A 15,015-nucleotide genomic window follows, 5' to 3' on the forward strand; every position below is an offset into this window, starting at 1 on the left:
CCCTTTGACCTTTCAACTTTCTTTAAAAAAAAAAAAAAAAAAAAAAAAAGTAGTTTGAGTATTTGACCCTGTGGTCAGTTATAAAGAACGACAAACGTATAAATGTAAATGGAAAGAAAAAAGATCCTGCCTTCAACAGTGTGAAATATGAACAGAGATAAAGTCATTTCTATTTCAAATAATCGCTTCAGCTGAGATATCCAGTATCATCTTGAACTTGATTATGAGATAAAAGAAATGGGACAGAGATGGCAATCATTTAATCTCTTAAGAACAGCTATTCTGAAGAGCTTTTCAGTCTATGTGCAATAGATTTCTAGCAGGTTATGATTTGGCTAGAAAGAAAGATAATGATGAGGAAAATTATGTTTTCAATAACACACACTTTTACAGTACAAGTCCGTCCACAAAGGAGGCAATGAAATGAACTCTGACCACTTTAACAGATGGCATAATGGCTCAGTGCACAGACGCGGCCTCTCTGAAAGCAACAAGTTCATATCCTTGACTGGAGGTTTAGGAATGAGCTGAACTTTCAAGTGTAGTGTAGGAAAGATTACATACTTCCAGACAAGAAAGCTGAGCATCAGCGGGTTCAGACACTTGGAGAGACGGGCTGCAAGAATGAGGCTTAATGAGCTTTATTTTGCCAATGCAACAAATAGAGTTAAAGTTGAAATGTGAACTATAAACATCAAGCTATTTGTAAATGCCCCGCTAATAACACTGTTAGCCACTGTTTGGTAAGAAGCCTGCTTTTCTAAAAGCACACTGCCTTCGAGTCAGAAAACAGCAATTGTCAAATAATGTTTATTTTCTCTGATACACATAAGGTCTTAAAGTAGAATATTTTTTAATAATATATGATAGAAGAATTGTAATTTTTTTGCATACTTGTTCCTTTTAAAGGAAATTTGATAAATTTTACCTAGAAAAATAAATGTGCTATAAAATTTAGAATTAAAAAACAAACAAAACATAAGTACTCGTAAGTACTTAAAACATCGTGCTCAGGCCTTAGGAATGAATGAAGAATAGTGGCCAGCAATAAATATACAGGAATTCAACAAAGATCCAATGAGGTATTTCAAACTCCAGGGATGAAGTCAGTTGGCAGGAACGGAAGCTGATATATGTTTGTTTGTTTGTTTGTTTGTTTGTTTTTTTGTAACAGAGATCAAACTTGAGACCTCACGCTTGCAAGGCAGGCGGCAGCACCACTGAGCTAGATCCCTGGTCCTGGAAGCTGATATACTGACTATCCATTTTGGGGTGGGGAGGATTACCCCATGGCAGAGTCTCCTAAGTGTTCAACAAAACTTGACTTTGTTCCTTCTGTGTAGCTAGACAATATAGTTCCCGATCTCCTTCCACTGCAACTGAGAGTTCTAGAGATGGAATGTTACTAATAAAATCACATAAAAACCAAGAATATCCATGGCTCTATTTATGTGAAAGTATAACATTTCAAAAAAACATACAAGATCTTATAGTCATCTCGGGGACTACGACATGGCAAAACGTTGAAAGCTACTCTCATGGCCAGCAAGAACTCACCAGAAATCCAAGTGAGTTACTCGGTGTATCTTACTAATAGAAAAATTCTTTTGAAATTCTGTGAAGTCAGAATTTTGCATTAAATGAGAGTACAGGAATTTACAAAAATTAAGATTTTAAAGTTTGTACTTAGTTTTAAATAATGCACTTGGGAAAACAAATTTTACATCTTAGCTCATTTCTCATTGACATGCATCACTGAGCCAATAGAAAATCTGGCTTTATTTAGTTCAGCATCATTATAATAAATCATTTAATGTTTCATTTACAACATGCTCTTAGCACTGAAAACTTCTGGACTGGTGGACAGTAACAAACAACATAAAAGTGCATAATATTTCATAATGAAACAATTCCCTCAAGTTAACAGAAGCACTTTATTAACAAAGTCCACCTATTATCAAAAAGTCACACCAAATGGAATGGCCATCCGGCTTTTAACAGGAAAATTTCAGTCTAAAGAGATGAAGGCTCAGAGGGCATATGCAGGCATTTAGAAAATTATGAGATGTACGGAGAATGTGGATGTGGCCAATCAATCACATCCCAGGATAAAACCAAGGGACTCCAAGCGAAAGCACAGAGCGAACATCTGCATATTTGCTTCTTTATTTAACAGCCAGAGGACAGGACTTGTTTTCTACCCCTGCAATGCTTCTCAGAGCTGACAGGGAGTTGGGAGGGAGAAAAGGGCGCATACTGGGCAGTCTTGCAGATTGCATGAAACATCCCAGGACCCCCATCCAGACAGGCCTCTGCCCTGTCACCCAGCACTAACCCCCCACCCCAGGTGGGGATGCAGATGTCTCAGCAGGTGGGGCAGGTGGGGAGGTGATGAGTCCACAGAGGCTTCAGGCCAAGGACAGTCACTGTCTCCTCAGGGGTTTTGGTAACCCGAGAATCACTGCAGGATGTTAAGAGATGTTGAGGGTTCTCCCTCGCTTTGAGAAGAAACTGCTCTCCCATCAATTGCCACACTAATACTGATTTCAAGGATTCAAATTACTGGCCCCATCCAGTATGACATTTCCTGCCCATTATCCAGTTTCTCCTGCCTCCAGGCCGGGCCACATCATTGATTACGGAGCATTTCAGCCACTAAAAAAGATCACGCTCATCATTAAAGGCATTAAGTGTTGATCTGTGCTGGCTAAGTGACTTAAAAGGTTCGTGCCCTTCTAGTAACAACTCAAAGAGGCTATTTCAGGATATTTATTAAACAAATTAAGTATTTACATTATGCTGAAGCACAGAGGCACAGCCAGTGTGTAAGTAAAAGAAGACAAAGAGAACAGAGAATGTGGGACAAAACTCTACGTGTTTCAGTTCCCTGGAAGAGGAGGATGAAGAACCTCCAAATGTTTGGGAGAGATTTTGAATTGGACAGGAAAGTATTCTACTCCCCACCTCCAGCAATGCCCTGCCCAAGTGGGACCGTTCACCCTGTCCCCAGGCATTTTCCTGCTAGAGTAAACAGCCTGCTTCTTGGTAAGTGGTAATCAAAGACTGAGAGGACAATTTGGGAAATCTCTTTCAAAACCTAGCGAGTAAAGGAAAGGAGTATTACCCTTACAGTTTCCTTCATGCCATAATAACATTGGACCTGGCAACAAAATATTTTCACTGGCCATGGGACACACTGTCATAAAGGGACTTTATGACATGGGGCTTCTCTCCCATGTTTCTCCACCACAGTGACAGACCGTGAATGGCACAGACTGAGACTACTGTTAGCGTTCTCTCTCACCAGCCTATTAAACTTGCAAGAGTCAGAAGCCACAGACTCTTGTCCACTGTTGTTATTTCCAGGACTTGGCCCAGTGTCTAGCACGCAGTAGTGATGAACACATAAACATGTGAACAGGAGAGATTATAAATGAAAGGAGAGAAACATAACTTACTATCCTGTGATCTGAAACCAGTTGATTTGGGTCCTTGCATTTTAAATGTAATATAAACATTTACCTCCGTTGTTATTGTCTATAATTTGCATTTTAATGGTTATATAGAATTTTACTGAAGCTTTAGAATAATTTATCATTGCAATCTTACTGACCCAATCTTACTCATTTGCATAAATGTTTCAACAAATATATTAACCAATAAAATGCTTTTTCTTGGAAATAGAATCCCAAGTTCACTTTTTCATTCACCAGACATACATTAAGTTCACTGTCGTGCAGGTGCATTAGATTCTTCAGTTAGGGCTGGGCAGAAAAGACACAGAGCCTCTCTGAGCTTTTTGTTCAGCAGGAAAGAATTAAATAATTCTACAAGCAAAGTACAACTACCAGTGTGCCAGGTGCACTGAAGAAGCAACAGAAGGTGTTGAGAGAGCAGGCTCAAAGGACCTGATCTAGGCCCACAGTCAGGGAAACCATCCCTGAGGAGGTGAGACAGAGCTCAAACCTGAAGGACAAGCAGGGAGCTAAGGAGGGAGGTGTAGGTGGGGAAGAGCTTTACAGGCAGAGGGAGTGGCATGTGCAGGGGCCTTGTGGCAGGGGGTGGTAAAGCATATCAAGGAACTAGAAAAAGGTAAATGTGGCCACAGCAGAGTGAGGACAAGCATGGGGCCAATGAAGCTGGACAGTGAGTGGGATAAAACCCTTCCAGTCTGGCAGTCCATTTCAGGACCCTGGGCATAATCCAAGAACAATGGGGAAGCCACCAGAGTGCTTCAAGGAAAGGACTGAGTTACTTCAATATAAATGCTAAAAGTTCATCCTTGCTATGCTAGCCAGAATAATGCATCCCACAAACCTGTCCCTGTGCTAATCCTCAGAACCTGTGAGGATGTTATCTTACACAGAACAGGGGGTTGGGGTTACAGATGGAATTAAGGTTTCTGACCTTAAAAATGATTATTCTAGCCATCTGGGTGGGCCCAGTATAATCTTAGGGTCTTGAAAAGCAGAAGAGGGAAATAAAAGAGAGTCAGAGAGAAACAGGAAAGTGATAAGCTGCTGGCTTTGAAGATGAAGGATGTGGTCTTGGGCCAAGGAATGCAAGTAGCCGCCAGAGCTGGACAATGTGAGGTGATGGATTCTCCCCTAGAACTTCCAGAAGGTGACCCCATGTCACCTGGATTTCACCAGGGAGACCCACTTGGATTTCTCATCCCCAGAGCTGTAAGATGATAATAAACTTGTGTTATTTTGAACCACCAAGTCTGTAGTAATCTGTGACAGCTGCTCTAGCAAACTAAAGCAAGGAGGAAGACCACGAATTTGGTTTTGGATACTTGAACTTTTATGAGTCTTTCACACAAAGAATATACACAATTGGAAAGATTCACCTCTAGTCACTTTCCTAACAAATTATATGATCTTTAAAAGTTATTTTACCTTCATGACCTTAGTTTTATTGTCTATAAAAAGAAAATACATTTACTGTTGGCTCCATCTCTAAATCTCAGAGTTTATAAGCCTGCAAAGGAAAAATAAGCTTTTCACTTAGATTTCTGTTAGCATTTGGCATTCAATGGGGGGAAAAGTGATATTAAAAATAGTGATCTAAACGAAAGGGGGAAAAGATTCCATTTTTAAAAGTACCCAAAATACAAAATAATCTGGAAATACCTTAGTAAGAAGTGTGCTGAGTTTAAATAAAGAAAACTACCAAGTCCCATTGGGATATATAAAAAAGATATTTGAAAATGTGAAGGGATGTGCCATATGTGTATTCCTGGATGGGAAGAAGGAAGACTGTGAAGATGCTGAATCCTTCCCAATTAATTTATAGGTTGCATGCAATTTTCATCAAAATCCCAAAGGGAGTTTTTAGAACTTCACAAAAAATGACTCTACTATTCATCTGGAAAATAAACATGCAAGAAGAGCTGAAAGCAATTTGAAAACAAGAAATACCAGGTTTTAGAATATATTATAACAACCAAGGAGGGGAAGTGTGCCTCCGGAGCAGATACAAGGAAACCAAGAGGGTGGCAAGGTCCCCTTGTATGTGAAAGAGCTCAATGCAGTTTATGACAATGAAGGTGTCACATACATAGATGGTTTAACAAATGAGCAAGGAAAAACTGGAAACTGGCTAGCTATGTGGAAACAAAATATTTATCTCCATTCCATGCTGTACACCAAAATAAATTCCAAATATCATAAAATTCAAACCAACCAAGAAAATGCAAGCTGATACTTCATCTCAAGACAAGGAAAACTTTCTTAGTAGTAATGGAAGAAACTGCGAAGGAAAAGATTACAGATTTGAACACATGGAAACTCAGAATCTCTGCACATCAAAAAGCCAATGTGAAAATAAAAGGAAAACAGTAATCTGGATACATAGTTGTAATAAAAATGGAAATAGGTAAATGCTCCAAGGGGGAGAGAAAGGGCAAGTGACATGAATCATTTACAGAAAAAGAAGAGCTAATAAACCTGAAAATGCTCAATATTACTAGTAGTCAGTGAAATAAAACACAAAAATTAGATACTATTTCCCCCTATTAGATTAGTAAGGATTTGAAAAATAACATCTGATCATTGGTGAGAAGGGCATATGCTGGTAGAAGGAGTGTCATTTGTTAATTAGGCAATTGGGTAAGAACCCTTAGGAACCATAAAAATGATAAAATAAGTTCATGTTCTCTAATATAGTATCCCAACATCTAGGAACCTCTCCTATTTGAAAATGCAGAAAATCCTGAAAATGTCTATTGTGGGGGTTATTAAGCAAAAATGACAATGGCTGAAAAGCATGGCGTATAAAACTCACTTATTTTTTAACAATAAACTTAGAAACAAAAGAATATTGAAATAGTAAACAATGATTATCATTGGCTTGGTAGGGACATGGCTGGTTTTCATTTCCTTCTTCAGCCTGTTCTCTCTTTCCAGAACATTCTATAAGAAGCATTGGTTACGTTAGTCAGAGCTCCACACCACACCCCCCAGTCTACACACACACACACACACACAACCTCTTCCCCATTTTGTCAGCTTCCCTGTGCATGCAGTTGAAAACTGAGAGAAAATTCATATTTGATAAAGTCATCTTGAGAGTAATGGCCAACAAAGGAAAAACATTTAGCACTTAGAAGGCTTATGTAATATGAGTTTAGGAGAAAGGAATGAAAGAAAAGATGTTACAGTAGGACCTTTACAGAAACCACGGTGCGGCTGTGGAGGAGGAATGCGCAGGAACTGTGTCTGTGCACATTCCCTGGGGCAGTTTCTCAGCTTACTGAATGGTCAGACTATTCCTCTCCCTCGATCTCCAGTAAGAGATGCAGCCCCCATATGGAAGTTTTACTGAAAACAGCTCCTGGGGGAATGGAAAAAAATCTTAAAAAAAATTTTTTTTAAATCAAACCTCTGGTATAAGAGAACCCCAAACTTGTGTTTGGTGCTACAGTCTCTGGGGCACTGTGCAGAATAAACACCCCGAGATAAGCCACCCCCACCCCACCCCACCCCCCGTCTTCTTTCCTCACTCACTGAGTTTCTGTCCCTACCCTCCCAAACCCTGAGGGGTGGCTGTGACCAGGGCTTCAGGTGCTGCCTGCCAGCACTACACGGTCTGGTCCTTAGGGAGAGAGGCCATTATCACCTGCCCACTGTGCTTTCAAATTCCAACCCTACTCCCAGAACAAGAGCACACAGTCATTTTCTCCTTCAAGGAATGTTAGCATTCACCCAGCCCATTTTTTCTGTTTTACAGATGAGGAAACTGAAGCTTAATGAAGCAACAAGGGCAAAAAACCAGGTCTGTTGGTTAATAGCGCAGTCCATACCCAGTGGGTTTTCTGGGAATTTGAGGACCTTATTCAAAAATCCATGTTGGTCCTATTTTACACTGAAAGAAAAGCTAAGTTGTAGAACACAATCGCAAAGCTGCTTGCATAAATCTGGGAAAAGTGTGAGGAATGAGACTGAGGACGCCTTCTAAGTTCCTGGTCTGGGGTTAGGATCACTTTGTTGTACGGTCAGCCCCAAGGTATTCACAGCTATGCAGAGTTCCAGGCTGAATGGGATGGACTGAACTGGCATGTGTCCACCCTGACCTTACCTCCCATCCCCTCACCAAATTCCACAGAATGGCACAGGGAACATGCCTGAGATTTAGAAAAGAAAGCACAAGAACATTTCAAAATACTAGTGCTTCAAAAGGATGTAGTAAGGGTACATTTGAAAGTTTTCCATTCAAGTTCTTAATTACGTTTCTCCCCCACAGATGCTGGGTTGAGCTTAAGAAAAGAGCCCTTAGCAAAACATGAGTTTAACAGAAGCACTGGTATCATAATTAGAGCAATTTCATCATGAAATCCTCTTTAATTAATACTACATCCATAGCTGTAAATTTGAGTTTTGAACAATGGTGAGGAAATAAACTATTAGAGGACAGTGAATATTCTGAAAATTGTTGCTTTGACTGATTTAACAGTTTATTTGGAAAAATAAAAATCAAGAAAATATAAAGAAGAAAGCAGAATGAACAGATAAGAGACAAAGTTGAGACAATAGAAGAATACTAAGTCTACAGAACTGTAGGGATGAGACTTTGAACACTAAAGCCTCTTCACAGAGAAACTCTGAAATTCCCAAACTTCACAGCAAAAGATGAAAAAGCTGTGAACCGAAATGAAAGCAACCAAAGAAGAAAAATGTTCTCATGATATAGTTCATTTACCTTTAGTATATTTTGTTGGCATTCAAAATCATTTGTATGTTAAAAGGGTTAAAAGAGAATTTTATAAAATAAAACATATTCTAGATCTTTAATTTCTGAAAACTAAACAATAAAAAAGAACACTTAGAATGAAAATCTAGTATTATTCTTAAGGGAGACGCAAAATAGTGGCATGTTTGTAAAGGCAAAGTCAAAGCAAAGATACATTTTAGTTAATAAACTATTAGAAGGTCCACGCCACGTTGATAAAATCAGAAAACCACATAAGAAAAATTAATAGAAAAACAACATCAGTAATTACTACAGTCTTACATAATTCAGAACACAGAAAAATCTACACAGAATTTTAGAAACACTATAAACAATTCAGGAATACTCATCACATAAACATATTGTAAAAACAATAACATTCTTTTAAACAATAACAACTATCAAATTGTTTGTTTCAAAACTAGATTTTCAGCAGGGCGTCGTGATGCACAACTATAAACCCAGCATTCAGAAGGCTGAGGCAGGAGGACCGCTGGAAGTTAACATGTTCCTACCTGCTTGAAGCACTAGAGGACATGCATGAGTGTCCCATTCGGCAGTCTGTACCACTTGATGGTACTTTCCCATGCCCCCAATGGAACAGTCATGCATATACCACCAGTGGTTTGGAGCCGCCCGACACCAAGACATAGGAATTATGGCCTTGTCATGAATGTGTTAAGGCCAACTTAGGATACACAGTGAATTCAAGGCCAGCCCAAATTACATAGCAAGACTCTGTCTCAAGACAACAACAAAAAAGCTTGATTTCATTAAATGAAGGCAAAATATGTATATTTTATGCACATTTATTGAGTATCTACTTGACAACTGACCTAAGGTTAAAGTTACAGTAGCCTATATCAGTCCATTATAATTCTTCTTTGTACAAGAAAAAATCTTGTGACTGTGAACACGGCAATATGTCAAGTTAAAGATTTAAAGCACTTTAAAATAATACAACAGCATATTTTATTATTTAGAAAACTCTAAAATTCATATCAGATTAATTTGGACAATTAGAATTTGTCTTAGAAGGTATCAGAAGGTGTCATAAAGCAACCCACATTAAAAAATATGTCCTTTTCTTCAGATCTTACTCTAGATCTGCTGGGTGCATTGGCACATGCTTGTAGTCCTAGCACTTGGGAGGCTAAGGCAGGAGGATAATCAGTTCAAAGCCAGCCTGGTTACAAAGTGAGTTCAAAGCCAGCTTAGACCACATTACAAGACCCTGTTTGAAATAAACAAACAAAAAACTAAACTAAATAAAGCAAAACAGAAACAAACAAGAATTTTAGATCAGTGGAACAAAGCAGAAAATTTAGAAGGAGGGCACAGGTTATATGAGAATTCATTATATGACAATCCCAGGGCAATAGAAAGGAGAACTACTTGAATGTATTTCTTAATAATATTAAGAAACAGACAGGTATTTTGTATCACAAACATAATAAAATCAGAGTAAAGAAAAATTTAACATATTATTTCTAAAATTGAGAAGAAATAAATATTCTAAAATTTAGAATATTTATGCCAAGTGGGCATTTAGATTTATTATCTAAAATATAGAAGGTGTTATAGATGGAGTAGGGGGAGGTAAATATTAATGTGAAGACATTTGTGATAAACTTTATAAATTTTGACATCTAAAGTAATGGAAACCTCTTACAAATATGTAAGGATGAGTTAAATGTCCAATGATAAAAGGCTGAACATTACAAAAGAAACATTTTTTAAATATATTAAATTTAAGTAAATGTTCAGCTTGCCAGGTTAAGAGAAGTGAAATAAAACTGTAATGTAAACTTTGCACTCACCAAAAGATCAAGTAAAGAGAAGTGAGAAAGACCAAAGTTAGTCAAGTCTATACAATGATTTGATGACAGTGTTTCAAACTCTTTAGAAGACAATTAGACAACAGGTTACTAGAACTACACACACACACACACACACACACACACACATGTGCACTGAGTGGTGGGGAAACAGAAAGACTCAGAGAGACAGAGAAATAGATTATATATTTGATCCATTAATTCTATTCTGAAATTTGTGTGTGTGTGTGTGTGTGTGTATGCACACACACATATACACATAAGAAAGAAAATTTATTCTAAACTTCTACTCTTCAAAAGACAATGTTAAAACAATGAAAAGATAAGCAAGTACTAGAAGAAAATCTTTGCAAAGTATATGCCTGACAAAGCAATACTTAAAGTACCTACAAAGCTCTGTAATAAATCAGACAACACAGTAAAATAATAAGCCAAATATGGGAATAGACACTTCATTAAAGAAGATATATGGATGGAAAAGAAGCTCATGGAAGACAGTCAGTATTATCTGTCAGTAGGAAAATACTAAAACCACAATGAGAGGCCACTACATATGTATAAGAATGGCTAAATCTACAAAGGCCAAATAAATGTTGGGGAGGGTATAGAGTAATTCACATTCACTGGTTATAAAAACAAACACAGATATAGTCATTTTGGAAAAGCCTGGCACTTCCTTAAAAAATTAAACACCTATCTAGCACAAGGTCAAAGTATCCTATTCCTGTTTTTTATCCAAAGGAAAAGCAACCACATATCCAGTCAGACTTGTGCCCGAGTGTTCACAGCCACTTTTTTGCAATAGCCAAAAACTGGAAACAACTCAAACATCCATCAGCATGTCAATGAGAAAAAAATGTGATAGTTGATACAGTGGAATACCACCCAGCAATTTAAAAGGAATGAATTGTTGATATATGTTATCACATGAGTAAGTATGCTGAAGTCAGACTAAAACAAAAGAGCACACAGTATATTAATTAGGTAATTCCATTTATGTATTAGGGAATGAAAACTAATTTGTGCTGTCAAAATTTGATGGTTATCTATGAAAGAGGAGCAGGGAGATGGGTTCGTGTGCTGGAAGTTTAGTTCCCAGGGTGTTGATGCTGAGATAGCGCACCTTTTCATAACTGAGGCCAATGGAGATAATTAGATGGCAACAGCACTATCCTGACTTAGGATCATCTCCAGGGAGTAGGTTAGGTCTCATATGGCTGGATTAGCTCTGGAGAGCGTGGGCTGTTACACAATGAGGCCATCCCACCCACTTAGCCTCGTGGCCAGTTCTTTTTCTACTCCTCTGCTGTGTTGTAACACAGCCAGAGGCCCTCACCAGATGCCAGAACCATGCTGTTTGCACTTTCCAGCTACCAGAATGATGACTCAAATAAACCTCTTTTCTTTATATATTACCCAAAGTCAGATATTTTGCTATAAGAACACAATATGGATTAAGACAGGTACCGTCAATATTTGACTGTAGTGATATTTCATGGATGTATCCATGTCAACATTATTAAACTATATTATTTAAATATGTGCACATTAGTTATATTGCAATAAAGAGGCTAAAATGCTGTAGGTAGAATATAATTTATATCACAACCATATACATTAGCAAAAATATAGTAGGACATCCAAATGTCCAACAAAAGTACTATAGCTCAGTAAGTTATAGCTTATCAATTTACCATAAAGCTTTTCTGTTATTAGACATAATACATACCAGACCAAATAGATAGAATGTGAAACTACACATACAATATTATTACCTGCGATTATACGTGGCTAGATTGGCAGGCACTACGGAGAAATGCCAATGGTTGTCCTAGCAAAGCCAGGGATTACGGGCGTGATCATAGAATTGTTCCCTATCTGGGAAGTCCTGAGATGTAAACACTAAAATTTTAATGCTGAGTTCACCAACAAAATATTCAGTATTTGCCTCTTTCTACCCTGAGCACTTCCACTGCTCCCACATCCACCCTGCTGGCCTTTCCACCCTCAGGACATTGCCTCATTCAGGTCTTCGCATTCCTTCTTGAGCTGCCATCCTGAGCTGTGTTTAATTTCTCTGCTGCCACCGAGACAGACTACACCATGTATTTTCCTAATATAGGCTGGTAGAAGACTCCCAGGCTGCCCACATAATCCAGTTAACTCCTGTGAGCTATGGAAATCTTTACTTCTAGGCTTATTTCCAACTTTATTTCCTTATTCCAAATCAAGCCTCTTATTCACTAGTCCTTAATTCCTTTGCGCCGCTCTAGGGCCTAGGTCTGTAAAAAGGAAATATATATAAAGTTTTCTCTGTCAACTTAATAAGGTTGTTGTGTCCAGTTGTTAGGCCAAAAACTAACAACAGTTGTTAGATAATTTTTAGGTATGATTAACACCTAAAGCAGTAGAATTTGAGTAAAACAGATTGCCCATCATAATGTGATGGGTCTCAATCAATCAGTTGAAGGCCTTATGAGCAAAGACTGGGGTCTCCGAAAAAAGAAGCAATTCTACCTCAAGACTGCAATATCAACTCTTACTTCAACTTCAACTCTTCAACTCAAACTTCAACTCTTACTGTCCAGCCTGAAGGCCACCCAGTGGTCTTTGGACTTGCTGGACCTATGCTCGTATGAGTCATTTCCTTAGAATCAATCTCTCTCCCCCTATATACATGGCCTGCTGTTTCTGTATCACTGGAAAACTCTACTGTGCAGCTTTTGTATCTGCAGAGCTCATAAACAAATCCAGGGTATAGGAATATAAACAATTAAACCTAACATGAAGGGTATCACATTAGCCCTTCTGCTAGCAACAACTATTTTTAAAAAATCACTTTCCGGGACTGAACAGCACAGAGCACACAGCCTGTGATCTCTGAAAGGGAAACATGATGAAGCCCCAGACAGCCCTGGCTGTGTACCCAGAGGCACTGCCTGCACTAAGGCACAAGGAAGGGAAACGTGAGCAGAGGACAGTGATGTCACTGAGCCAAGAGGTCAGAGAACAGAGTTCAGGGCACTGCATTCCTAACACACTTCACACCAGGTGCATACGCTTTTTCAACATCTCTTCCCCTATGTGACATAATTATTCTGAGAAGTAACTGTGTAATAATCAGTAATAGTCATTAGTTCCTGATTCATCCTCTGGTTTTAAAGCAAGTCATATACAATGGAAAATAAATATCATTTTACAAAATGTTACTCAAATTTAATAAAACAGGTCAGGTGTAAACTAAAATTTACACTGAACAAACACAAATGCCACACCTCAGCCTTCCTGCTCTGGTTCGTTGTAGAAATTTAAGGGGTCATATGGGACAACAAAATGTAATGATTCAAGTTGTTTCTTTAGCTTTACAACCTCTGCTGTCACTGCTTATACTGAATTTCTTGTCTGGACTCTGGAGTTTCCTGTACTGCAAAGATGGGCACACACACCACACACCAGGCCAAATGATTCTGAACTGTTTCAGACATATCCTCAAAAGGAGCAGGTGGAGGAGCTGTTTGGCAAAATTAAGAAATAAAAGTGCACAATTTAAAGTTTATAAATGGTTATAGTTTGTGTCTAGATGTCCCCCCAAAGCCTCATGTAGTCATAGGTGTGGCTTTTTCAGAGGTAGCTGAATCTAGAGCATGTGATACAGTGTGTGGAATTAAGGGTGGGTGATTACCAAATCAGTTCACTGATTAATTTGGTATCACCCTAATCCCAGTAGCCTAAATAGAAGGGAAAGAAAAAAGGTTTCTAAGGTCTGTCGCTTGCTTTGCTACCTTCTGCCTGCCATGAACTGTTTCTCCTCTCAAAGCTTATCTACCATGTGCCACCCTGCCTTGGAGCCAGCAAATTATGGACTGAAACCTCTACAAACTGAGCTAAATAAACCTTTCCCCCTTTAACTTTGGATTTGGGTATTTTGTCTCAGCAATGAGAGAGAAGTAACCAAGATACAAGCATATTAAAAGGAACCTTAGCAATTACTTAGAGCATAGGCCAACAAAAGTTGTTTTTTCCTTTCTTCCCCCAGGCAGGAATATTTTATCACTGATTAGTCAGAATTGCAGCTACATGGTGATAATTAAAAGAAGATGCAGATAAAATTCTCTTCAGACAAATAGCCCCCAATTTTCAGCACCCAGGTTGGACTGCTCTCCCAACTATGGCTGTGATGCTGCAAAGTCTGGGGTCTGGAATTTCTGGGCTCAGTACTGCAGAGAAAGAACTCCAGGAATCTGCCTCAGTTTCCCTTCAGTCTGACCAAATATGCCATGGAAAGACAGGTGAAAACCCCAAAACTTGGGATAAGAACTTACCGGCACAATCAGCTAAACAACCTTAAGAGTGCACACGAGACTTGCACAGGTTGGGGTACACAGTGAGAGTGGAGAGACCCCATTGAACACATAGTTTACTTACCAGATACCGGAGAGGCCATTCCTGAGTCACAGTGTAAAGGCAGAATTTTCCTGACCCAGTGTTATGGCTCAAGTCTAGATGTCCCCCCAAAGCCTCATGTAGTCAAGGGTAGAGCTTTTTCTCACAGGTGGCTGGATCTAGAGTGCTTGATGATGGGATTGATTCCTGGTGTAATGTGAGGGTGAAGGGCACTAGGATTATGGGTGTGAGCACTACCTGCCCTAAGGAGCTTGGATAAACTCTAAGGGATAGAAAGAGCTGTGGTCATTTCCTTGTTACTTTGCTATTTTCTGACCCCATTGTTTCTCCTCTGTGATGCCACTCTGCCTTGGAGCCAGCTGATGATGCACTGAAACCTCTACAAACTGTGAGATACATAAACCTTTCCTCTCTTAACTTTGGGTGTCAGATATTTTGCCTCAGCAACAAGAAAAGTAACTAAGACATCCAGTTTATAAACAAGTCTTAAAAATAGCAAGATGATCTGCAAGCAGATTTAAAAGCTACCTGAAAAAAAAAA

General features: G+C 38.8%; 1 protein-coding gene across 6 annotated transcripts in view; it reads right to left on the reverse strand.

Annotated features, from left to right (window-relative positions):
* Efcab11 (EF-hand calcium binding domain 11) overlaps positions 1-15,015 on the reverse strand; it is a 188,291-nt gene that overhangs the window by 15,862 nt on the left and 157,414 nt on the right. Inside the window, exon 6 of one of the 6 annotated variants that reach the window (XM_010616290.1) lies at positions 6,788-6,837. The exons of the other annotated variants lie outside the window; for them this stretch is intronic. Within the exon in view, the coding sequence (XP_010614592.1) occupies positions 6,822-6,837 (16 nt within the window). The 3' untranslated portion in view covers positions 6,788-6,821. Of the gene's footprint in view, positions 1-6,787; positions 6,838-15,015 lie in introns of those variants that run through there. 6 annotated transcript variants of the gene reach the window in all.

This window comes from Fukomys damarensis, unplaced genomic scaffold (assembly GCF_012274545.1).
Source record: "Fukomys damarensis isolate Sample0158 unplaced genomic scaffold, DMR_v1.0_HiC HiC_scaffold_21, whole genome shotgun sequence".
Lineage (NCBI taxonomy): Eukaryota > Metazoa > Chordata > Mammalia > Rodentia > Bathyergidae > Fukomys > Fukomys damarensis.